At 44.5% G+C, this 24,269-nt stretch overlaps 1 protein-coding gene across 1 annotated transcript; it reads left to right on the top strand.

Annotated features, from left to right (window-relative positions):
• Nucleotides 1-5,180: 5,180 nt before the first annotated feature.
• CHRNA1 (cholinergic receptor nicotinic alpha 1 subunit) lies at nucleotides 5,181-23,109 on the top strand. Its single transcript, XM_006073584.4, has 9 exons — nucleotides 5,181-5,656; nucleotides 10,613-10,758; nucleotides 10,869-10,913; nucleotides 11,923-12,032; nucleotides 15,182-15,377; nucleotides 17,872-18,109; nucleotides 20,717-20,940; nucleotides 22,308-22,547; nucleotides 22,859-23,109. Exons 1-9 carry the CDS (start codon nucleotides 5,614-5,616, stop codon nucleotides 22,988-22,990), a joined length of 1,374 nt encoding a protein of 457 aa, XP_006073646.1. The 5' UTR covers nucleotides 5,181-5,613; the 3' UTR covers nucleotides 22,991-23,109.
• The last annotated feature ends 1,160 nt before the right edge of the window (nucleotides 23,110-24,269 follow it).

Here is a 24,269-nt window from a genome sequence, read left to right on the forward strand (position 1 = left end):
CAGCTGCACCAATTTGCATCCCCACTAACAGTGCACAAGTCTTTCCTCTCCTTCATGTCCTTGCCAGAATTTATCTGTGGTCTTTTTGATGCTAGCCATTCTGACAGGCGTGAGGCGCTAGCTCGCTGTGGCCTTGACATTAGCTCTCTTCTCTGCCTATGCTCATTCCTTTGATCTTATTCAGTCGTGGTTTTAAGCACCATTTAACCTAGTCTAGACTTCTCTAAACTCCTGACTCCTGAATCCAACTGCCTGCTCAGACTTCTGATAGACACATCAAACTAACAGAACTCATGATTTTCCTCCCTTTTAACCTGCTCCAGCAACAGCCTCCCTTAAATCACTTGTTGGCACCTAAAGCCTTCCTAATGCTCAAGCCAAAACCCTGCAAATCATCTTTAATCATCATCCTCTCTGTCTCTTGCATCCAGGTCCAATCCTCAGGAAATCCTGTTAGCCTTAGCATCAAAATCTACTTCCCCAATCCAGCTATTTTTCATCTGCCTCCCTTATCCGCTCAGGTCTCATCCACCACCATCTCCTGCTTGAATTGTTGAATAGCTCCTAAATTGTCTCCCCTGCAGCTCCTGTCACCATAGGAGCCAGAATTGCCCTTTTACAACATGTGTCAGATCATCTCTCTTCTGCTCAAAATCCTGCTGGGGCTCCGCATCTCACACAGAATAAAAGTCTACAGGTGGTGCTGTGTCCCCTTGACTCCTAGGCTACACCTTGACCTCATCCTCCAGCCAGTTCCCCATCACTCACTCTGCTCCAGCCTGGCTGGGTTCTTTGCTCATCTTCAGCACACCAGACCAGTCCCCTTGGGGACCTCTACTGCTGATCATTCTGCCCAGAATGCTCATCCCACAGGTATCTGTGCCTCCTTTAAGTCTTTGCTCAAATGCTTCATCCTCGCTGACCCTCCGACCTACCACACTTACAGTTGCAATCCCCTCTCCAGCTGTCCTGAGCTCCCCAAACCCTGCTCTATTTTTCCCTTTTCCCATAGCATTTTCACCGATTGAGATACTAAATAATCCACTTATTATCTATCTCGCTCTATATATTTTTATTGACAATCTCCACCAACTAGAATGCATTTTTCCTGGGGAACAGAAATCTTCACTTTATTTACTGATGTATTCCAAATGCCTAGAACTGTGCCTAGCACGTAGCAATGCCAAGTGACAAAATTTTTTAATAAATGAATACATGGATAGAATCCTTTCACAGTATATATGTGTATCAAATCATCACATTATATACTTTAAATATCTTACAATTTTATTATATCTCAGTAGAACTGCAAAAAAGATTAATCTCCTCCTGAAAATAGCATTTCCCTAGCACTGGTTAATCCATAAAAACCTAAAAATTACGGGAAGTCTTTTGACTTCAAGTAACATAAAACAGGGTTTGGAGATAGTGAAAATAAATACACAAATACAGAAATATATATATACATAAATGCATAGAAAGAGACTGGGTTATGCATATAAAATAACCCATTAACCATAGGTTTTCTGGTAGAAGATTAATAGGTAAGCATTTTTCTTTTTGTTCATCTGTTTTCTATTTTTCTATAATAAAGTTGAATTACTTGACTAATAAACTTTTCACTGAAAAAAATAGGTTTACTCTTGAGGATGATAGCAGTTTTAATGATTTTTTAGTCTACAGTTCCAATGGTTCACCTATAAAAAAGAATAGGTAAGATGCTAGAAATGTGGGGAAGGCACCCACTCACACCATTCTGAAGACATGGTGATGATCCCCTGGCCAGACAGGGTGAGAAATTCTGTCTTGATTTGAGTTTCCCTAGAAGCAGACCCTGCAAGTAGTTGATCAGAGAAGTGGCAGGGTGGGGAGAGTGAGACAGAAGAGAGAAGCAAGCCAATAAAGGCAGGGTTGTCAGGCCACTTTCAGCACAGACGCCGAACACTGCATCCCATGGACGTACTCAAGGGTGCAGAGCATGCCTGGTTACCCCAGCAGAGAGGGGAATTTATCCTCCGACAGCTGTCGAGGGTTCCTTCTAAGGGCAGTAACTCCCTTGAATTTCCAACACGCCCCCTGTGTTCCCAGAGCCAGGGAAAAACAAAACAAAACAAAACAAAACCTCAGGCAGAGGGTTGCAGGTGTGGGAAGTCAGTAGATTCCTCCAAGTGGAGATAAAGGCCAAGGGGACGTGGCTGAGCACTGAGACGGCCTGCAGTGATTCCGTAGTTAGTCTCTGATTTCGCTGTTTGGGCGGAGCTTCCCTATCCGTTGCCCTCCATGGCTCCTGGATGTAGCCCCGGCCGGGTTCTACCTTGTCCATTACCTCCAAGGCCACCTGTGAGACGAGCAGTGCGGAGACTGCCCTCTTGCGGAAACTGAGGAGGTTGCAGCTCATTTTCGGCCGCTGCGTCTTTGGAGCACCGAAGGAAGGACTCATTCAAGGCTTGGGCAACCAAAAGTTTTGTAGTCTGAATTCAAGAATTCTTTGGTCGTAGAATTCCTTCAAATACTTAGTAAACTGAAATTTTCCTTTGCAGTCATTTTTACGTGCCTGTATGCATACCCGAGATTCTCTACCAGACACAATTCTCAAGCCCGATTTACTTCTTTGCATCCTAACCCCTAGGCTTCTCTCCCCCAACTTAGTGGAAACCGCCTGGAAGCTCCTCTGGGAAAGAAATGGGCCTGAGCATGAAGAGCATAGCCTTAAAGGATTTTTGCTACAGTGGTGAGACTGTCGAGAAATCCTAATGGGCTTTTGTTTTGCTCAAAGTCTTTTTTCCATGTTATCCCTTACTCTTAGGGTTCAAAGCAGAAGTCTCCAGATTTCTGGACTCATTCTAATCCCCTTCATTTCTGTTCTTGAACTAGCCAATTATTGTCTGAGTTTGACTCTTCCTTGCACAGACTCACTAAGCAAAACCAACAAGAACTGGGAATTCCCTGGTGGTCCAGCAGCTAAGGTCCCTATAGTCAAAGCTACGGTTTTCCAGTAGTCATGTATGAAAGTGAGAGCTGGACAATAAAAAAGGCTGAGCACCAAAGAATTGATGCCTTCAAACTGTGGTGCTGGAGAAGACTCTTGAGAGTCCCTTGGACTGCAAGGAGATCAAATCAGTCAATCCTAAAGGACATTAGCCCTAAATATTCATTGGAAGAACCGAAGCCGAAGCTCCAATACCTTGGCCACCTGATTTAAAGAGCCAACTCATTGGAAAAGACTGATGCTGGGAAAGATTGAGGGCAAGAGGAGAAGGGGGCAGCAGAGGATGAGATGGTTGGATGGCATCACTGACTTAATGAACTTGAGTTTGAACAAATTCAGGCAGACAGTGAAGGACAGGGAAGCCTGGCATGCTGCAGTCCATGGGGTCGCAAAGGGTCAAATACGACTGAGTGACTGAACAACCACCACCACCAGTGGTTAGGACTCTGAATTTCCACAGCAGGGGCAGAGGTTTCATCCCTGGTCAGGGAACTAAGATCCCACAGGCTGTGCAGCTTGGTAAAAAACAAACAAACAAAAAACACTAATTTTGCATTTTCCAACTTCTTCTAAAGCCGCTGGCTTGTCACATACTTTGCTCATGAAGTAATCAAAGACAACAGTTTTATTAAGTAATTTGCTATTATTTTCATTGGAGAAGGTGATGGCAACCCACTCCAGTACTCTTGCCTGGAAAATCCCACGGACAGAGGAGCCTGGTAGGCTGCAGTCCATGGGGTCACTAAGAGTCAGACATGACTGAGCAACTTCACTTTCACTTTTCCTTTCATGCATTGGAGAAGGAAATGGCAACCCACTCCAGTGTTCTTGCCTGGAGAATCCCAGGGATGGGGGAGCCTGGTGGGCTGCCGTCTATGGGGTCACACAGAGTTGGACATGACTGAAACAACTTAGCAGCAGCAGCGTTATCTTCATCTTTTCTGCCTCCAATACCAATTTTCCTGTCTTCCTCCACCGTGCTACATATTTTAGGATCCCCAATGCAAGGGAGTAAAATTTATATTAATAATGATAAAACCATCTGCTGTACAAATTTCAATGGACTTAACACCGTAAAAATCTTGTTCCCATTCATGAAACAGAGCTGGGTGGTGACCAGGCCAATGTGCTGCCCTCCTCCCTGGAGTCATTCAAAGATGCAAGATATCAAAGCCCCTTTCAACATGTGGGTTTCCAAGGTAACCCTGAGAGTCATGTCCATTCCAGGTCCTTTCCAGCCAGTCAGAGACTAGAAGAGCATGGATGAGCTCCAGTGGGAGGACAGTGAGTCTCATAAAATTTCCCCTATTTCATTTTCTAGAACTCAGTCCCATGGCTTCATCTAGATGTAAGGGGCGTGGTGGAAAGATGTATTCCTGGCTTTGTAGTCACAGTGCTATGCTACGGAAAGGAGGGAACCAATCTTTTAGGTGGACGGTTAGTGCATCCCCCACAATTTAAAAGAATATATATATATATATTGCAGACCCCAAGCTCTCTCCACTACACTTCCAACTCTTTCCCTAATTATTTCTTTGGACTCACTGGAATAGGGGAATTGGCCAGGATGCTGTTCTTGACCTTAAGGTGAAGGACCTTGTTCACCTGATTCAATTTAAGAAGGAAGCAAGGGAAGAATGGTTAGGGTATCTTTAAATAACTGCTCCCTTTTCTATTTTGGTTAAAAAAAAAGAAAGAAAGAAATCCTTCTCAGACTGAGCAATTACTAATGGCAGGTTTTGGAGATTTTTTTTTTTTTAAATAAATTGAAAACCGGAACCACTCTGCTCCTTGCTTCCTGAGTGAGGGTAGGCAGAGGAATGATGGCAGGAAGTAGGAGCCTGGAGCCGCGCTTACGCAGAGGGGCACTTTTCCCAATAATTACTTTTCACTTGAATAACAGGCCACAGGAGGGGGGCTGTTTGTTGTCACTAATGGTACACTGCGGAACAGGCATTGCCTGCTAGAGGTGGGCTGGAACAGGCACTCTGGGGGCCGTCGTAAAATCAATTTTACAGAAGTCACCGTTGTTTAAAACCAAACCCAATCAAACATGGAATTCTCTCCAGCAACTGATTCAGGATGAACCAAACTCTTCTCAGATTCATTCAGTCATAAAAGTCCCTGGCACTCTCAGCCTAGAAGGAACAAGAAAATTTTCCTTTTTTAGTAGAATGTGGACTTTTGTGATTTAGCATAAAGTCTTACACACACAGCTGACTATCTACTCAGACCAAGTCGTCCTGATCAGATCAATTCACACAGATGAGGTTCTGATTCGTACAAAAGGAAGGGGGGTTGCTCATCATGCAAAATAATGTATTCAATAGGGAAACATTTTTTCTTCATTAAGACCAGACTCATGGTGCATTTTAAATCACAGTGCAGTACCCACTCAGCTTGTCCAAGATCCAGCAGTTGTGTAAAACGTACACCCTGTAATAACGTTAACCACCTCAGCCCTGGGCTCTGGAACTCTGGGCAGCGCAGCTGTTGCTGCCACTAACAGGTGGCGTAAAACAACAGCTCAGCTCGGCCGACTCACTCTCCAAACCCTCCGGCAGCCGAGTGTCCCTCCAGAGAGTGCCAGCGAGCAGCGCAGGCCGCCACTCCACCACCAGCCCATGGAGCCCCGGCCACTCCTCCTGCTCCTCGGACTCTGCTCAGGTAAGCGCCTGGGCTGGGGGCTCTCCTGTGAGGCTGAGGCTCTAGAGGCCCCCAAACCAGAGTCTTGCTTCTTTGATGGGAATAAAGAATGGCAGGGCTTCACCAGTCCCAGGCTCTTCTGTCAGCTCCTCACTGATGTTGGCTTGATTGTGTTTGCAGATAAAGATTTTTTGCTTGGGTTATCCAGTTAAAATTGGAGCTGCCTGCTCAAAAGCTACAAAGTAAACCCGCCATTCTCTCCCTCCATCAGTGTCTGTATCTGAGTCACCTGGATGATGGGATTCAGCACCTCTTCTACCATCCCGAAGTCACTATCAGATTTGAACAACTATAGGGACTTAGCAGGGTGACTTATGATCACAGGTAATACAGTTAACTAGTCCTTTTATGGCTTAAGGAGAATTCTGAAAATGAAGAGGATTGATTGACAGCTCCATGTGCTGGAGGGAGAAACCTATTCATAACCACAACTAAACTCTCCATGAGAGAAGAACTATTTTGTAAGCTTTTAAACTCCTGAAGTTAAAAAAAATTCATATGAATGCATTCCTTTATTTTTTTAAGGACATTACTTTATGTGAGTTTGGGTTTGAATTGAACCCATAAAAATCTTGCACAGCCCTTGACCTGCATTCAACTCTGGACTGTGTCACAATGCAGCCACTGAAATGCTATCCTGAATCCCAGACTTCCGGTTGAGGGAAATAGATGTTGGCTGATTGTTTCATATAAAAGTTTACTGGTGATATCATCCCAACTGAGAAACAAGACGGCTGACATGCTGTGATTTCCCTTCTCCAATATTGCTCTGACAAACACAGGTCTTCTGGGCAAAAGAGGTGAAGAGTTTTATTAGTAGTATTTTTCAGTAGCAGAATTGACGGAAATAGCCTCAACTCTGGTAAATTATATCCTGTGGGATTTGGACTCAATCCAACCAAAGCTGGCCTGGTGGTGATGGTGGTGGTGAGGTGTGTGTGTGTGTGTGTGTGTGTTTGCAAACACCACACTCAATGGAAATTCTTAAGTGATATATTTACACTTAAAAATCTTTAAGCGATCTCTTAGGACACCAAAAACCTCCAGAAATTCATGTTTAACTATTTTTTTTTAAAGTATGTGATATGTATGTAGATCAAACCTAGAGTTTGATGTCAGTTCACATGGATGATTCATGGAAATTTAGGGCAAGATGAGGCAATCCAACATCTCTTTTTTTATTATAGGGAAACTGAAGCTAAGAGACATAAAGTGACCATCTCAAACTGACTTTGGGACCATCCCAAAGCCCCCTGATGTATAAACTTTGGAATGTGATCAGACTTCATTTTTTATGTGCACAGTCAGAAAATATACCCTGAAATTGGAAAGGCAGCCAGAGACACAGCACCAGTCAAGATAAGAATTACCCAGGGTCACTGTTTTTGTTTAGCTGCTCAGTCATGTCCAACTCTTTGTGACCCTATGGACTGTAGCCCACCAGGCTCCTCTGTCCATGGGATTTCCCAGGTAAGAATACTGGAGTGGGTTGCCATTTCCTTCTCCATGGGATCTTCCCAACTGAGGGATCAAACCTGTGTCTCTTGCTTTGCAGGTGGATTCTTTACCACTGAGCCACCTGGGAAGAACAGGACAGAATTCCTTTTGCCCAACACAGCAAGCTGTCGCCCAAATAAAAATACAGAGTGGACCAGTACAATACAAAAGAACACTTTGAAATTGTGGCTGGTCCCCCTGCTTTGATTCAATCCCTTGGGGGCAAAATTCTCATTCATATCAGTGACACTTTTTCCGGTATTAGCTTAACACATAATGATCTCTGTTCTATTTATACAGCACTTTCATTACAACCTTTCCTCTCTCCCAGCTCAGGAATCTCAAGCTCTTCATTGCCACCTTCCTTATGGCATATTGCTTTCCAACTTGTTCACAGTTATTTATGTAAATGACAAATGTCGATGTCCATGAGAGTAGGAAGACGGGATCTGTGTCAGATTCATGTCTGAAAACGTCAAAGCTCTTCAGACAATGCTTTGCATGCAGCAAATGCTGGACATGAATGAATTAGTGTTGCCCCCATCTGAATAAGAATGACCAACATGATTTGCTGAAAAAGGAAACTTCAACATTATTTATGTGTTTATCTGTGTGTTTGTCAATTTATACCTGCCTTCCAAAGAAAGTATTTACTGTGATTTACTGAATCTGTGAAGAAATTGTCCAATTATCCAGACCACACTGGAATTGGGAACAAAACCTAGAATTCTGAGTTCAAGTCCTTTACGTGATAAAACTTTGAGTGATACTCTGCCCTGCTTTGAGGAGGAAAAAAGAACAGAATACCAGTGAATGTGGTCTAAGAAATTGAGACCTTAGGAATTCCTTAGAAACTCATGGCAGAAGGTACAGGGACCCTTGTCCTTGGCAAGGGCACAAAGGCGGGAATGGTATCCCTGGAATGCCATCCATGCCAGGCTCCCCAGTCCTCCCTGCTCCCTAGTTGACCTTAGGGTCTGCCTGCATATTTCCCTGCCACATAATGCTGATCATCTGCTCTCTCTGCTGCTTTCTAGTATGTTCTTCCTGTCAAACTGGAATAAACTGTCACTTAAAAATAAGCAGCCCAAGATAACATCAAAGAAATAACCTGAAACCCAGTGGCCGAGGCTCGAAGTGATCCATGCCAGCACCCCCCTGCCCCCACTGTGGGCTGGGTGAGGCCGGGGGTAGACAAAGCGTAGAAGACAGAGGATTTCTGTGTCCCAAGGGGCCACCGCAAAAACTCCATCAGACAACATGCAGCTCTAAGGTGTCTCCAATGCCGGTGGTCTGGGGGAGTTGCCATGTGAAGGCTCTGCATGAACCCTTTGGGTTCAGACATTTTGAGAAACTAGAAATGAAAAGCTAGGCTAGCTGGAAGTTCCACACACAGAGCCCAGGAAGGTCATAGTGAAGACACTTTAGCAACACTGAAAGCTTCAAAACGTTGAATGGACACAATATGCTTGCCTTTAGGGAAGTGGTGAGGTATACAGGTCCTTGTGTCTGACCGTCTCCACTTAGAATCCCACTTGTAACTAGCTGGGAGCCATGACATGTGTCTCTGCTGTTCCAACCTCAGTTTTCCCATCTTTAAAGTAGGAGTAAAGACTGACCTCATAGAATTTTATAAGGATTCAATAACGTATCACAAATATAGGACCTTTAATAAAGCTCAACAGGCTAATTAAAGCCTACTTTGGGGAGGATGAAAATGTTTCAGCTCATTATAGAGCATTAGTCATTTCAAGTTGATCTAAAGCTCTGGATGAGAAATAATGGTTGAGAGCATAGACTCTGGGTGTAAATCCTGGCTCTACCACCGATGAAATCTGGGTCTCAATTTCCCCATCTGTAAATTGAGGATAATGATAGTATATACTATCATTGTTATGAGGACTGAAATTTTTAGTACATATAAAGCATGTAGAGGAGTATTTAACACAAAACAAGTTGGATACGTGATTATTTTTGTTGATCAATAGAAATAGAAAAGGGGACTACTTTTTACTTAATAATTGTTTTGTTGACAAACCCTTCCAAACTTAGGATCCAAGCAGAAAAATAATAAAAAGAGTAATAACCTGCCTTAGACGTGATCAGTTAATCTGAACACAACTGCAGGGGGGAAAAGGGAAAGCATCTCACTCATTTCATTTTAAAAGTTGTCTTGGCCGGGAGAAAAGGTGTGGTTTCAGCAATAACCTGCAGAAAGGGGAGATCTGGTTACATGAATCCGGGCAGATGGGTTGTGTGTCTACTTCCTCTCCCAGCCCTGAACAGGCAATCCCCAAACCACCAGGGCTTGAGTTACAGGGATCCTTCATAAGGCGCTTGGAATTTGGAACACATTTTCTCAGAGGAATAGCGGCACATGTAGCTGTACAATTTCCAGGACAGCCCACAGCACGATCATAACATTAAAAGTGAGTTCAGGAGCATGGTGCAGAGTGACGGGCTCTAACCAGAGCTATGCCCTAGCCGCGTGACCACAGACAAGTCAGTCCACCACTCGGAACCTCAGGTGAGAATGTCTCTCTGCCTGCTCACCAGCGAAGACCATGTCATGCTGGACGCCTAAAAGCTGTGGGCTCTGAGAATACCGCATGATATTGCCCTTCATCCTGAAGGAAAATGTGGTAAACATTCCTTGGAATTAAATATGCTCCAAATAGGAGACCCAAATCCAGGTCAACAGAATATGTGATTTTCTCTCTTAGCAACTTAACTGGGACATAGATGATTTTTTTTTAATTATGATAAAAATACATAAATATATATGTAAAGCTTACCATGGTAAAATAGACATTACATAAAATTACCGGTTTAAAGCACACAATCCAATGGCATTAGGTATATTCACAATGTTAAGCAACCATCACCACTATCTAATTCCATAACTCGTTCATCACCAGAAGGACATCCTGGGCCCATTAGCAGTTACTCCCCTTTCCCTGTCCCCACAGTCCCTGGTAATTGCTAATCGACTCTGTTCTACGGATTTACCTATTCTGGATATTTCATATAAATAGAATCACACAATACATGTCCTGTTGTGTCTGACTTCTTCTGGCATAATGTTTTCAAGGATCATTCATGTTACAGCATGTATAAGAACTTCATTCCTTTTCATGGCTGAATAACATTCTAACGTATGGATATACCACAAATTGTTTATTCATTTATCTGTTGATGGACATTTGTGTTATTTTCATAGCTGTTAAAATATTGCTGCTATGAACGTTCACGTACACATTTTTTGTTTGCTTTTTTGTCTTTTAATTGAAATATAGTTGATTTATTATATTGTGTTAGTTTCAGGTATACAGCACCGTGATTCAGATATATATGTTCACGTTAGTGTGTGTAGAGCGTGGGGGTGGACTCTGACAGTGAGTGTGTCCTTTGCCATCCCAGCTGGCCTCGTCCTGGGCTCCGAACATGAGACTCGGCTGGTGGCAAAGCTCTTTGAAGGCTACAACAGCGTGGTACGGCCCGTGGAAGACCACCGCCAGGCCGTGGAGGTCACGGTGGGCCTGCAGCTGATACAGCTCATCAACGTGGTGAGACCAGAGAGTTCCCAGCGCCCCACAGCACCCACACCACCCAGTCCGGGGCATCCTCTCCAGCTCCCCACTGGTCCCCCTAAAGATGGGCCTTATCTTTTTTTCAGGATGAAGTAAATCAGATCGTGACAACCAATGTTCGTCTGAAACAGGTAATGCAGCTAGATAAGTGTGTTCATGTTGTTCTTATTCACTCTGAAATTTAACATGGACCCAGAGGAAATCAATTTGGGTAATAGGGATGTGCACCAAAATGTTGAAAGCAGATATTTTGGGGTAGTGGGATGTTTTGTGTTCATTACTATTATTATTTTAACTTTGTGCTTTTACTGTATGTATTAGTTTGCTAGGTCTGCTGGACAACCTAGACAACTTAAACAATAGAAACTTACTGTCTCACAGTTTCTGAGGCCGAAAGTCCAACATTAAGGGCTTGGTACAACTGGTTCCTTCTAAGGGTCGTGAGGGACAACCTGCTCCGGGCCTCTCTCCTTTGCTTAGATTGGCTGTCTTCATGTTCGCATGACTTTCTTTCTGAATATACATCTTCTTCAATGTCCCCCTGCTTATACGGACACCAGTCATACTGGATTAGGGCCCACCTTAATGACTTCATTTTAACTTAATTACTTCTATAAACACCCTATCTCCAAATGAGGTCGCTTTCTGAGGTACAGGGGATTAGAACTTTGTATTAATTTGGGGGAGACAGTTCAACATTGTGTTATCCAAATTTACTGCATTGGGTACATGTAACTTTTATAATGCAGAAAAAATATACCACTTTTCAAAAAGTGAGGTTGCCTGCTTGAGGAAAACATTCACAATAGGGTCATTCTCCTTTGCTAAGGTGGGCATGACTTGGGGCTACCTTTATTTTCTCATCTGTAAAATGGGGTCAATAATCACTCCTCCCTCATGAGAACACTGTGAGGACTAAATGATGAAAATGGGTTGAAATGCCTATAATTGTGCCAGCATGTACTCGATGCTCTGTATGTGCTTTCACTTCTTACTCAAGTGAAAGCCAAACTCTGAATCAAACCCTTCTTACCGGAGCACAATTTCTGTCCATACCTGAGTTACCACATCCATCAGAGCTCTTGATAACCCCAGATTTTTTCATTGTTTTCCATTGACTAAAAATGTCTTCATTTCTAGCAATGGGTGGATTACAACTTAAAATGGAATCCAGATGACTATGGTGGCGTGAAAAAAATTCACATTCCTTCGGAAAAGATCTGGCGCCCAGACCTCGTTCTTTATAACAAGTGAGCAAAACAGCCAGGATGAGAAGGCAGACATTCGGAGGGTGGAGGGGGAGCCCAGGTGCCCTCACGGAAGGGCTGCCACTCTCGGTAGGCGTTTCACCACTGTTCACATTAAATAACCCTTAAAAACCAAGAGCCAAGTTGACATGCTAGGGGTGCCATATGGTGTCTCATGTTATGAATAGAAACAATTATCAGAGCCAAATTGAATCAGGGCTGTGGGGTGGGGGACATTTAATCCCTGAGAACTCCTGAAGGGTATGTGGCAACTGTCCAAGGAACCCAAACGTCCTATAATTGAGTTCCTTGGAATTAAATGTCCTTCCCACCAATAGGTCTGAACCTCGCGGGGTTGTTATTCGTCACCTCCTCATGGCATCCCAGGACGCAGCGTGCTGCTGATGGCCCGGGATGCCTGTGTAGCCCATCCACTGGGCTCTGTGACAGACTGCACGTTGTGAAATTATAATGTGATTCAAGACACTCTGCTTTAATGACACGCTCATTATCATACGCCCTTCATTTGTCAGGGAATGTTCCTTGCAAACAGCATCCTTCCAGGCAGCAGCATTCGACACTGGCCTAGAGGATTTGTGGCCTGACAGTCTGCAGCACGCGTCTGGGGCGAGCAGGCTGTGCATACTAGCAGACTCTCCAGGGAAGATGGCCAGGGCTAGTTAGCGGACATGATACCCTTTAAGGTGACCCGCCCCAACTTTGATATTTTATTGCATATTTTGCAATCAGACCTGGGATTCAAGCTTGAGCCAAAGTATCCCATCATTTTGTGTAAACTTTGGGACAGGTGTGCTGATAAGGAAGAAGTGTCTATCTCTCAGGGTTAAGTTTATCTTTCACTTAGCATCTAAGCAAAGCAATTAAAACCCTCTGGTCCTTTAGATCAGATCAGATAGAAACACTCTCACAGGGGAGAGAATCCCATTTCACCTGCTTGGAAGGAGAAATGTAGACCATCCTCCCCCTCAGCTCTGTTGGGAGGGTCTAAAGCTGCATAGTTTTCTGGATAGAGCCTCTTCTCAGTCCCAAGGAAAAATCAATGGGGAGAAAATTTCTTGGTTTATAAAATGAGGCATGACATATCCATATGGGGCACCAGGCAGACACCACCCACTTTTCAGCCCCTAATTATACTATCCTGCTCTCTGCCAAGGCCCTAGGGGACAGGCCATTTGGGGGATGAGTAGATCTGCAGGGAGGGTTTCTTATTTTTCAGTATCCACCATGCTGTTTTTTCAAATGAGAAATTATTGCCAACATTTGAAAATAGGAAAATACATCAAAACCTGAATTTTTAGCCCCTCTGCATGCATGCTCAGCTGCTTCAGTCTTGTGACCCCATGGACTGCAGCCTGCCAGGTCCTCTGTCCACGGAATTCACCAGGCAAGAACACTGGAGTGGGGTGCCATTTCCTTCTGCAGGGGCTCTTCCCGACCCAGGCCAAACCCGTGTCTTCCACGTCTCCGACAATGGCAGGCAGGTTCTTTACCGCTAGTGCCGCCTTGGAAGCCCTTTAGCCTCTCTAGAAAATTCCAACATTCAAAAATATGAAAACTTTGGATTAGAAATCTAGATTTCCAGCTTCCAAGGAAGGATCAAATATCAGGCAACAGGGAGCCTTCACTCCCATGCAGACACACTTCCTTGCCGGGGTGAGGGGCTCTTCCTTTGTGAGGCTCACCTCTCCCTCCTTCCTCGCTTGCCTGGCCTCGAGGCATCTGAGTTTGTGATCCTCCTCCACTGGAGTCTAAATAGTTCTTTCAAAGCTAATAGAACCCTCTTTAACCTGCTTATCATAGTAATGAGCCACTAGCCATATTTTTATTTAAAATTCCTGGATTTCCCCCCCAATTAACTTCTGTAAAAGAGTTTTTTAAAGTATTTTAAAAATTAATTATTCTGCTCTTCGTTGCTGCAAGGGCTGTTCCTCTAGTTGAGGAGAGTGGGGGCTCCTTTCTAGTTGTGGTGCATGAGCTTCTCATGGCAGTGGCTTCTCCTGTTGCCGAGCTCGGGCTCCAGGGTGCAGGGGATTCAGTAGTCGGGGCGTGTGAGCTCAGTAGTTGTGGCTCATGGGCTTTAGAGCACAGGCTCACTAGCTGTGGCACATAGACCTAGTTACTGTGGGATCTTTCCAGATCAGAAATCGAAACTGTGTCTCCTGCATTGGCAGGCAGATTCTTTACCACTGAGCCACCAGAGAAGCAACCCCAATTAACTTTTAAAGTATATCAGAGAGGGCATAGATGGAGACTGGGGCTTTCCTGATGGCTCAGACAGTAAAGAATCTGCCTGCAATGCAGGAGACCTGGGTTTGATCCCTGAGTTGGGAAGATCCCCTGGAGAAGGGACTGGCTACCGACTCCAGTATTCCTGCCTGAGGAATCCCATAGACAGAGGAGCCTGGCGGGCTACAGTCCGTGGGTCGCAAAGAGTTGGAAACGACTGAGCAAATAACACTTCTGCTTTTCACTTATTCAACATTACAAATACTACTGAGGACTGGGAAGAAAAAGTCTGGGATGCCGTGGATCTGTGTTACCAGTTAGTTTTTTAAAACTATACATTCTCAGATTCATTCCCAGATATCCTGATTCAGTGCTTAGATTCAGTGCTCAGGAATCTATATTTAATTTTTTAAAATTGAAGTATAGTTAATGTGTTAGTTTCTAGTGTACAGCATAGTGATTTGGATTTTTTGCAGATAAATTCCATTATGGGTTATTACAAGATATTGGGTATAGTTCCCTGTAATACACAGTAAATCCTTGTTGCTTATCTATTTTAAGTATAGTAGTTTGTATCTGTTAACCCCATACTCCTAATTTATCCCTCCCCCTCCCCATTGTTGATCATAAGTTTGCTTCCTATACCTGTGAGTCTGTTTTGTATATAGATTCACTTGTATTATTTTCTAGGTTCAGGAATCTATATTTTAAACAAGCACCCCATGATCCTTATTATCAGGCAAATTTGGAAAACACGGCCATAGATAAAAAGCAATGCTGCTCGAAAGAAAGCTTCTATAATTAGCACCTGAATAATTAACAGCTGTCTCCTGTTAACATCCCTAAGCAGAACTGAAGGTTCATCTGTCACTTGGAGCCCTGTTCTTCTTTTATCCCAACTGTAGTGCAGATGGTGACTTTGCCATCGTCAAGTTCACCAAAGTGCTCCTGGACTACACCGGCCACATCACATGGACACCTCCCGCCATCTTTAAAAGCTACTGCGAGATCATCGTCACCCACTTTCCCTTTGACGAACAGAACTGCAGCATGAAGCTGGGCACCTGGACCTATGATGGCTCCGTGGTGGTCATCAACCCGGTATGTGATGACCCCTTGGGAGGAGTTTGGATGCAGCAAAAGCAAGACTTAGGTCTCCAACTCTGCCCCTACATTATCGCAGGCTCGTTGCATCCATTAGCTCTTTGGGGATCATCTACTTTCATGCTTTTCAATTGCTTGGGCAAGTTCTTGACATGCTACATAAGAGAACCATCTGGGGCTTACATAATTTCCTATGCCCAGACTCAGACCCAATAATTCTGATTGAATCAGCCTAGTGCAGAGCTAGGGCACTAATAGGTTTTAAAGCTTCCAGTTCAGTTCATTCACTCAGTCGTGTCCAACTCTCTGCTACCCCATAAGTGCAGCATGCCAGGCCTCCCTGTCCATCACCAACTCCCAGAGTTTACTCAAACTCATGTCCATTGAGTTGGTGATGCCATCCAACCATCTCATCCTCCATCATCCCCTTCTCCTCTCGCCTTCAATCTTTCCCAACATCAGGGTCTTTTCCAGTGAGTCAGCTCTTCACATCAGGTGGCCAAAGTATTGGAGTTTCAGCTTCAGTGTCAGTCCTTCCAATGAACATTCAGGACTGATTTCCTTTATGACGGACTGGTTGGATCTCCTTGCAGTCCAAGGGACTCTCAAGAGTCTTCTCCAACACCACAGTTCAAAAGCATCAATTCTTCGGTGCTTAGCTTTCTTTATAGTCCAACTCTCACATCCATTAATGACTACTGGAAAAACCATAGCCTTGACTAGACGGACCTTTTTTGGCAAAGCAATGTCTCTGCTTTTCAACATGCTGCCTAGGTTGGTCATAACTTTTCTTCAAAGGTGTAAGCGTCTTTTTATTTCATGGCTGAAGTCACCATCTGCAGTGATTTTGGAGCCCTGAAAAATGAAGTCAGCTACTGTTTCTACTGTTTCTCCATCTATTTGCCGTGAAGTGATGGGACCAGATGCCATGATCTTAGTTTTCTGAATGTTGAGCTTTAAGCCAACTTTTTCACTCTCCTCTTTCACTTTCATCAAGAGGCTCTTTAGTTCTTCTTCACTTTCTGCCATAAGGGTGGTGTCATCTGCATATCTGAGGTTATTGAGATTTCTCCTGGCAATCTTGATTCCAGCTTGTGCTTCTTCCAGCCCAGCGTTTGTCATGATGTACTCTGCATATAAGTTAAATAAGCAGGATGACAATATACAGCCTTGATGTACTCCTTTATCTATTTGGATCCATTCTCTAGGTCCATGTCCAGTTCTAACTGTTGCTTCCTGACCTGCATACAGATTTCTCAACAGGCAGGTCAGGTGGTCTGGTATTTCCATCTCTTTCAGAATTTCCCACAGTTTATTGTGACCCACACAGTCAAAGGCTTTGGCATAGTCAATAAAGCAGAAATAGATGTTTTTCTGGAACTCTTGCTTTTTCGATGATCCAGTGGATGTTGGCAATTTGATCTCTGGTTCCTCTGCCTTTTCTAAAACCAGCTTGAACATCTGGAAGTTCACAGTTCACATATTGCTGAAGCCTGGCTTGGAGAATTTTGAGCACTACTTTGCTAGCGTGTGAGATGAGTGCAATTGTGTGGTAGTTTGAGCATTCTTTGGCATGGCCTTTCTTTGGGATTGGAATAAAACTGACCTTTTTCTAGTCCTGTGGCCACTGCTGAGTTTTCCAAATTTGCTGGCATATTGAGTACAGCACTTTCACAGCATCATCTTTCAGGATTTGAAATAGCTCAACTGGAATTCCATCACCTCCACTAGCTTTGTTCGTAGTGATACTTTCTAAGGCCCACTTGACTTCACATTCCAGGATGTCTGGCTCTAGGTGAGTGATCACACCATCGTGATTATCTTGGTCATGAAGATCTTTTTTATACAGTTCTTCTGTGTATTCTTGCCACCTTTTCTTAATATCTTCTGCTTCTGTTAGGTCCATACAATTTCTGTCCTTTATCAAGCCCATCTTTGCATGAAATGTTCCCTTGATATCTCTAATTTTCTTGAAGAGATCTCTAGTCTTTCCCATTCTGTTGTTTTCCTCTATTTTTTTGCACTGATCACTGAGGAAGGCTTTCTTGTCTCTCCTTGCTAGTCTTAAAGGTCCAAGGAAACTTGAATGTATAGTCAACATGGAAAAAAGTCTCCATAGTCCCAACCCACTTATTTTTTATTTTTTTAAAGATTTTTTTGGGGATGCGGACCATTTTCAAAGTCCTTCCTGAATTGTTACAATATCACGTCTGTACTGTTTTGGTTCACTGGCAGAGCAGCATGTGGGACTCCAGCTCCCCAACCAGGAATCAACCCCACACTCCCTGCATTGGAAGGTGAAGTCCCATCTGCTGAACTACCAGGAAAGTCCCCAACCCCCCTTCTTTTATAGGAAAGGACCATACACAAGATCCCCTCCTAGGTATGTGACGGCACTGGAATTTGTTGCTTTGTCACAGCTGACTAGGAAACCCTGCCCCTCCTCATGGTGACAAGGCTGGGCTGTCAAAGTTTCACTCTGTCTTCTCAGGAGAGCGACCAGCCAGACCTGAGCAACTTCATGGAGAGCGGAGAATGGGTGATCAAGGAGTCGAGGGGCTGGAAGCACTGGGTGTTCTACGCATGCTGCCCCTCCACCCCCTACCTGGACATCACCTACCACTTCGTCATGCAGCGCCTTCCCCTCTACTTCATCGTCAACGTCATCATCCCCTGCCTGCTCTTCTCCTTCTTGACTGGCCTGGTGTTCTACCTGCCCACAGACTCAGGTGGGTGCAGTTGCCATGGTGGCGGCTGCTGACGCTGATGGATCACGCGCTGCTATTTTAGGGGAAGCCAGAAATAACCATGGCTGATAAACAAATGCAGGCAGACAGACCCAAAGCACCAGCCCTGGAAGGATGCGTGCTCTGAGTGGCCACGTGGGTGAAGGCTGCTGGGGCAGACAGCAGGGCAGGCAGAGAGCTGAATGGGACCCTGAAGGTGCACACATAGCTCTGGTTAAGTGAATAACCACCAGCACCTATTTGTTGAATACCTGCTGTGTGCCCTGAAACATGTGGGCAAGGCATGGGCCACAGACACTCCCAGGGCCCCTTCCCCCTTGAAGTCACTTGCTCTCTGTGACTCACCCAGGTCTTGCCTCTTTTGTCTACTGCTTGCCTCTTGAAAATAGCTTTTGTGTCTCTTTTCCAGATGGCAGTATCTTTACACATAAGACCATACTTCCCAAGTGGCAATTCTTTCTCCTGTATCAGCCTGGGCCTCCTACTGAGTAATCACATCTGTGACATAATTTCACCAGACACCAACAATCTAGAGAAAAGGGGGTAAGGAAACACGCATGTCTGCCAGCAAGTCACTGCTCTCAAACAATGTAAGGGAGACAAGTAGGAAAAAAAGAAAGATAGTAAGATAGTCCATATGCCAGAAAACAACTGTATCAAAATGCCACAGAAAAAACCCCACAAAAGTCTAAATCCAACTTTCCAAAAAGGAAAAAAAAAGCTTACACATTCACTCACTCAACATATACCTTTTAAACAACTGTTGCAAGACAGGGATAAGGTAAAGAATAAGGCAGAATTCGCCCCACAGAATGTATGTTCTAGGGGATTGTGTTTGTTCTTAAACAAATGATCACACATATTTTTTCAACTTTCTAATCAAATGAAGTTTCTCAAAGTGAAGAGAGAAAACACTAGGCGGGAAACTATGGAAACTAAACAGAGTTTCTGTCAATATTAGATGATTTATGCTAGAAAAGCATTTAGAACAGTGAGATAGTTTGATAAAGTGAGACAGTGTTAGCTACTATTATCACTAATCGAGAAATTTGATGTACTTTGATCCATATTTTACACTTATAATTCTGTTTCCTTTTTTACTTTTGAAGACCTTCCTATCCACCAGAAATTGACAACTTCTTGTTTGCGTCCACGCCGGATCCTGTGTATGTCACTAACATCTGAAAACATCCAGAATGGGCAAAGTTCCACACTGGAAATCAGGGCCACATGAGGGTTTCCCAGGACACAAACAGCAAGACCAGCCCAAGGAAAGTCCCTTCCAAAGGCTCTTTACTGCCTCGAAGCTGATCAATCCCCACAAAACTATTCCAGAGTCATTCACTCCCAGGCTTTCTTGTTTACTTGTCCAGGCAAGACACCATCCGGGAATTGTTTGCCCTGAAACTGTAGGGCCTGGGGAAAAGATTCAGGGGAAAGGGAATCCCTTGGCCCTTAACGTGGGAAAAAAAAAAAAAAAATCAAAACACACACACACACAAAACAAGTCATCTCCTTAGAGAATATGAGAAAGTGAGTGGTGTGAAATCATTGATTTTGTCCTTTCTCAGCTTTGGTCTTGCAGCTTGCTTCCACAGTGAGAAAGATACACGTACTTCTGACCTACACATCCATCTGCTGAGTAACAAGTAGGCCAGGCTGCGGTTCAGTTTCGTGAGGTTTACGACGTTCTGCTGCAGACAGAAAAACTGCCATCTGGGTTCTCACTTGCCACCCAGAACCTCTCTGGTTTCCCTGGATTCCACCAAGAAATAGAATTCTGGGGCATGACATGAAGTAGCATTTCCTGCTTGGCAGCATCTGATGGAAACGCCTGCCACTTGCCATTGTCAGCAGAGTTAAGTGCCAGGGTCTCATAGGAAATACTGCAGAAAAAAAACTCCCCAGTGTGAGGCTTTGAGAACAGGCCAGTCACATTCCTCTCTCACCCTTGGGTTTCACTGGTGTGTTCATTTGCTAGGACTGCCTTCACAAAGGATCCCAGGCTGGTGGCTTAAACAACAGAAATTTATTTTCTCATAGTTCTGGAGGCTGGAAATCAAGCTCAAGGTGTCAGCAGCATTGGTCTCCTCTGAACCCTCTCTTCTTGGCTGGCAGATGACTGTCTTCTCCCTGCGCCCTCACATGGCCTTTTCTCTCTGTCTGTGTCTTAATCTTTTCTGATAAGGACGCCAGTCACCGAAGACCCAACCTAAGACCTCATTTTAATTTAATTACCTCTGTAAAGGCCCTGTTTCCAAATACAGTCCCTGAGGTGCTGGGGTTTGGGGCTTCAACATATAAATTTACTGTCAGTTTTTCAGTTGTGTTCAATGCTTTGTGACCCCACAGACTGCAGCCCGCCAGGCTCCTCTGTCCATGGGGTTCTCCAGGCAAGAAGACTGGAGTGGGTTGCCATGCCCTCCTCACGGGGTCTTCCCAACCCAGGGATCGAACACAGGTCTCCTGCACTGCAGGCAGATTCCTTACTGGCTGAGCCACCTAGGAAGCACTATAGATGTGGGGGGAAGAGCAGTTTAGCCCATAACAGGTGGGTTGCTGTGTCTGTCTCCTCCTCATTTCATCCAGGAGAGAAGATGACCCTCAGCATCTCTGTCTTGCTGTCCTTGACTGTGTTCCTTCTGGTCATCGTGGAGCTGATCCCTTCCACCTCCAGCGCCGTGCCCTTGATTGGGAAGTACATGCTGTTCACCATGGTGTTTGTCATCGCATCCATCATCATCACCGTCATCGTCATCAACACGCACCACCGCTCCCCCAGCACCCACGTCATGCCCGAGTGGGTGCGGAAGGTGAGTGAGTAAGGCACTGGGACACTTTGAACAGGGCAGCCACTCCCTCGAGGGCAGCCACAAGTCTCCCTTTCCACATGGCCACTGGCGTCCTAGGTAACCCTGCTAGGCACTTAGAAACAGAAAGGCTTTCTTGGGCTGTAGGGTCTTTGCGGGAGGAATTTTTCTGGACTCTGGCTGAAGATAAATAACTCATGCAGCCTCCCCAGGGAGATAAGAAAACCAGAATTAACAAAGCCCACTTCAATGTCAACCTTAAAGAATCTCTTTGTTTAGAAAAGACAAATAAATCATTGTCTTTTAATTCAAATATCATGAAACCTTGACCTGTTTGTATGTGAATAGACTGACTATTTCTTTGCTGGTGGAATCATCTGCTGAGACTGGAATAAGGGCTGGAGACTGGCGGGGCGGGGGGTGGGGTGGCTGGGCTTGATGAGAGAGTGTCAGAAAGTTAAGTTTTAATGAAGAACTTGGTCTCATACATTTATTTTTACTGAATTTTAAAATGTGTTAACATTTCAGGTGTATCAGTTCTTTCACACACATTCACACAGACACGAATGTCCCGGCTTTTGTGCACAATGCAAAAGATTTGCCATGAACTGACAGAGAAACTACTGTTTGCAATGCATTCTTTTGGGAGGAGAAGTCGTCTCTGCTTCTCTAAAGGCTGTTAAGTAACTCCTAGCAATATCTATAGGGCTTCCCAGGTGGAGCAGAGGTAAAGAACCTGCTTGCCGATACAGGAGACACAGGGATTGATCCCTGGGCCAGGAAGATCCCCTGGAGGAGGAAATGGCACCCCACTCCAGTATTCTTGCCTGGAGAATCCCATGGACTGAGGAGCCTGGAGTGCTGCAGTCCATGGGGTCACAAAGAATCGGACATGACTGAGCACGAATGCAGCAATACCTATGCCACACTTCTTCAGGAACAAGAAACAGAAAAAAACAGTCTAGCTGTTTTGTGGGGTTGGAACCTTAAATTTTTTTTGGCAGGAGGGGCCCTTTAATCTTTTGGTCATGAGAATAGGGGCTTTGAAGAAAGCAGGTGCTTATAGGAGGTCTGGAAGCTTAATAAGCATCAGTAGTTTTTTAGAAGTCCAATAGCTGCACACTTGCTCCCTCCAGTGGCCAACTTCTGGCATTACAGGATCATCTCTATTAGCTGTAGTCATTTAACAGGCCACAGGACATAGATGAATCTGAGAAAATCTAGTATGGTCGTTTTGTTTTAGGGACAAAAGTAGCTGAGGCCTAGAGAACCTGAATGACTTGCCCAAGGTCTCATTGCTTATTCAAAATCATAGTTTGATGCTTGCCCTGCTGACAATAATTCCCATACCTGGACTTCTTTTGTATTAGGTTTTTATCGACACTATCCCAAATATCATGTTCTTCTCCACGATGAAAAGACCATCCAGAGAAAAACAAGACAAAAAGATTTTTACAGAAGACATCGATATTTCTGACATTTCTGGGAAACCAGGGCCTCCACCAATGGGTTTCCACTCTCCCCTGATCAAACACCCCGAGGTGAAAAGTGCCATTGAGGGCATCAAATACATCGCAGAGACCATGAAGTCAGACCAGGAGTCCAATAACGTAAGCTTTGTGGCTTGAGATCCGCGCCTTGGGATTTAAATGGTCATGTGCTTAAGCACAGAGCATCTGATGGGTTTGGCTTGATGGGAAGGTTGGCATTCAAGGGGCAGCTACTGATGTAAGATGTGCCTGATGACTCCCTAGGCCATCTTAGCAAGTCATCACATTGTGAATAACCTCTTTAAAAGATAAAGATCACAGTGCCAGTGGAGGGAGGGTCCACAGTCAAAGGGCCCCTGGATGATGGATAGCACAAACGTTGGGAGTCCGCCATCATCTTCAGGACATTCTGACACATTCCTCTCTCCCAGGCGGCTGAGGAATGGAAGTACGTTGCGATGGTGATGGACCACATTCTCCTGGCAGTCTTCATGCTCGTCTGCATCATCGGAACCCTGGCTGTGTTTGCAGGTCGGCTCATTGAATTAAATCAGCAAGGATGAGTGGAAAGCTGGGCTGAACCTCTGAACCAGGGAGATCTGTCTAGTTGGATACATGCTCATTTATCAAATATTTAATTTTCTGTATTTATTATTCATGGCAACAGTTTATGTTTACATAAGGTTATGGCCTCCAAGCGTGTTCACATTGCTTCTCCCTTCACTCCTGCTGTGGCTGCCTGGAGAGTGAATCCTTTGCAGTAAGTGAACCTGGATTGCTACAAAAGGCTTTCATTTCCAGCAGCATCTGGAAGAATTTTGCCCATGATAACTGAGGTTTTCTGTTAGTTAAAAAAAATTTTTTTTTAAATTTTAAGCAAAGAGTCTATTCTTTGCTTAATAGTCAGTTTTGTACTTACTAAAAAAGCCCCATCTGCCAGTCCCCCAAAGATAAAGCATTTGACTTGGAGAGAAGGAAAGCAATAGAAAGACAACAGGGAAATTCTAGAATGGCCACCAAAATACGAACTGCCTCAAAACCCCAAGTTTTGAGGTTTCTGGAATTTGGAGGTGAGGGAATGTCTTCCCAATCTAACACAGCACCTGAGTTTGATGTTTGGGGTTTGAGGGAAAAGACTAACTAACCTGCATGGAGTGTGGGGCCAGGCACTGTGGGAATGAGATCACATGTATGGTGTTTTTTTTTTTTTTAATCCTCATAACTCTGTAAATGTCCCTAGTTTACAAATAAGAAAACTGAACTTGAGGGAGGTTAAGTTCATTATCCAAACTAGCAAGTAGAACTGACATTTGAACCCAGACATTTGACATTTGAACCCATGTGGATTCACAGTAGCTCTGAGCTGGGCTGGTTCATTGCTCACTTGCTCTTTGGATCAACCCTGGCTGCATCTGGGCCATCCTATGACTCTGGTCAGTGTTTTTGAGAGGCTCAGTCCTAGCATTAGCCTTCTCCCTGCCTTTCCCCCAGTCTTTATCCCAACCCTGCTTGAGGTTCTAGTTCTATGAATTAAATCACAAATGTGTGCACATATCATCATTTCCACAATTCTGGACACATGAGTAGGAGAGAAAATTTGTTTCCTTTCTTCATAGCAACCTACTGGCCACAGGCAGTGCACCCCAGTACTAGAAAATGTACAGCCCTGGGCTCAGTAATGACCATCATCCCCAGAACACATCTGATCCACATCGGTACCAGAGAGAGTGGGGAATGGCAGTACCAGGCAACCTGTCTGAACTCAGTTCAGTTCAGTCGCTCAGTCATGTCCAACTCTGTGACCCCATGAATCACAGCACGCCAGGCCTCCCTGTCCATCAC

This window comes from Bubalus bubalis, chromosome 2 (genome assembly GCF_019923935.1).
Source record: "Bubalus bubalis isolate 160015118507 breed Murrah chromosome 2, NDDB_SH_1, whole genome shotgun sequence".
Lineage (NCBI taxonomy): Eukaryota > Metazoa > Chordata > Mammalia > Artiodactyla > Bovidae > Bubalus > Bubalus bubalis.

Excerpts from the sequence above, each read along its gene's own strand:
- CHRNA1 (XM_006073584.4), top strand. The coding sequence starts at position 5,614 with ATGGAGCCCCGGCCACTCCTCCTGCTCCTCGGACTCTGCTCAG. Across the intron at positions 10,914-11,922 it reads CCAATGTTCGTCTGAAACAG|CAATGGGTGGATTACAACTT; the intron begins GTAATGCAGCTA and ends CTTCATTTCTAG. Across the intron at positions 15,378-17,871 it reads CCGTGGTGGTCATCAACCCG|GAGAGCGACCAGCCAGACCT; the intron begins GTATGTGATGAC and ends CTGTCTTCTCAG.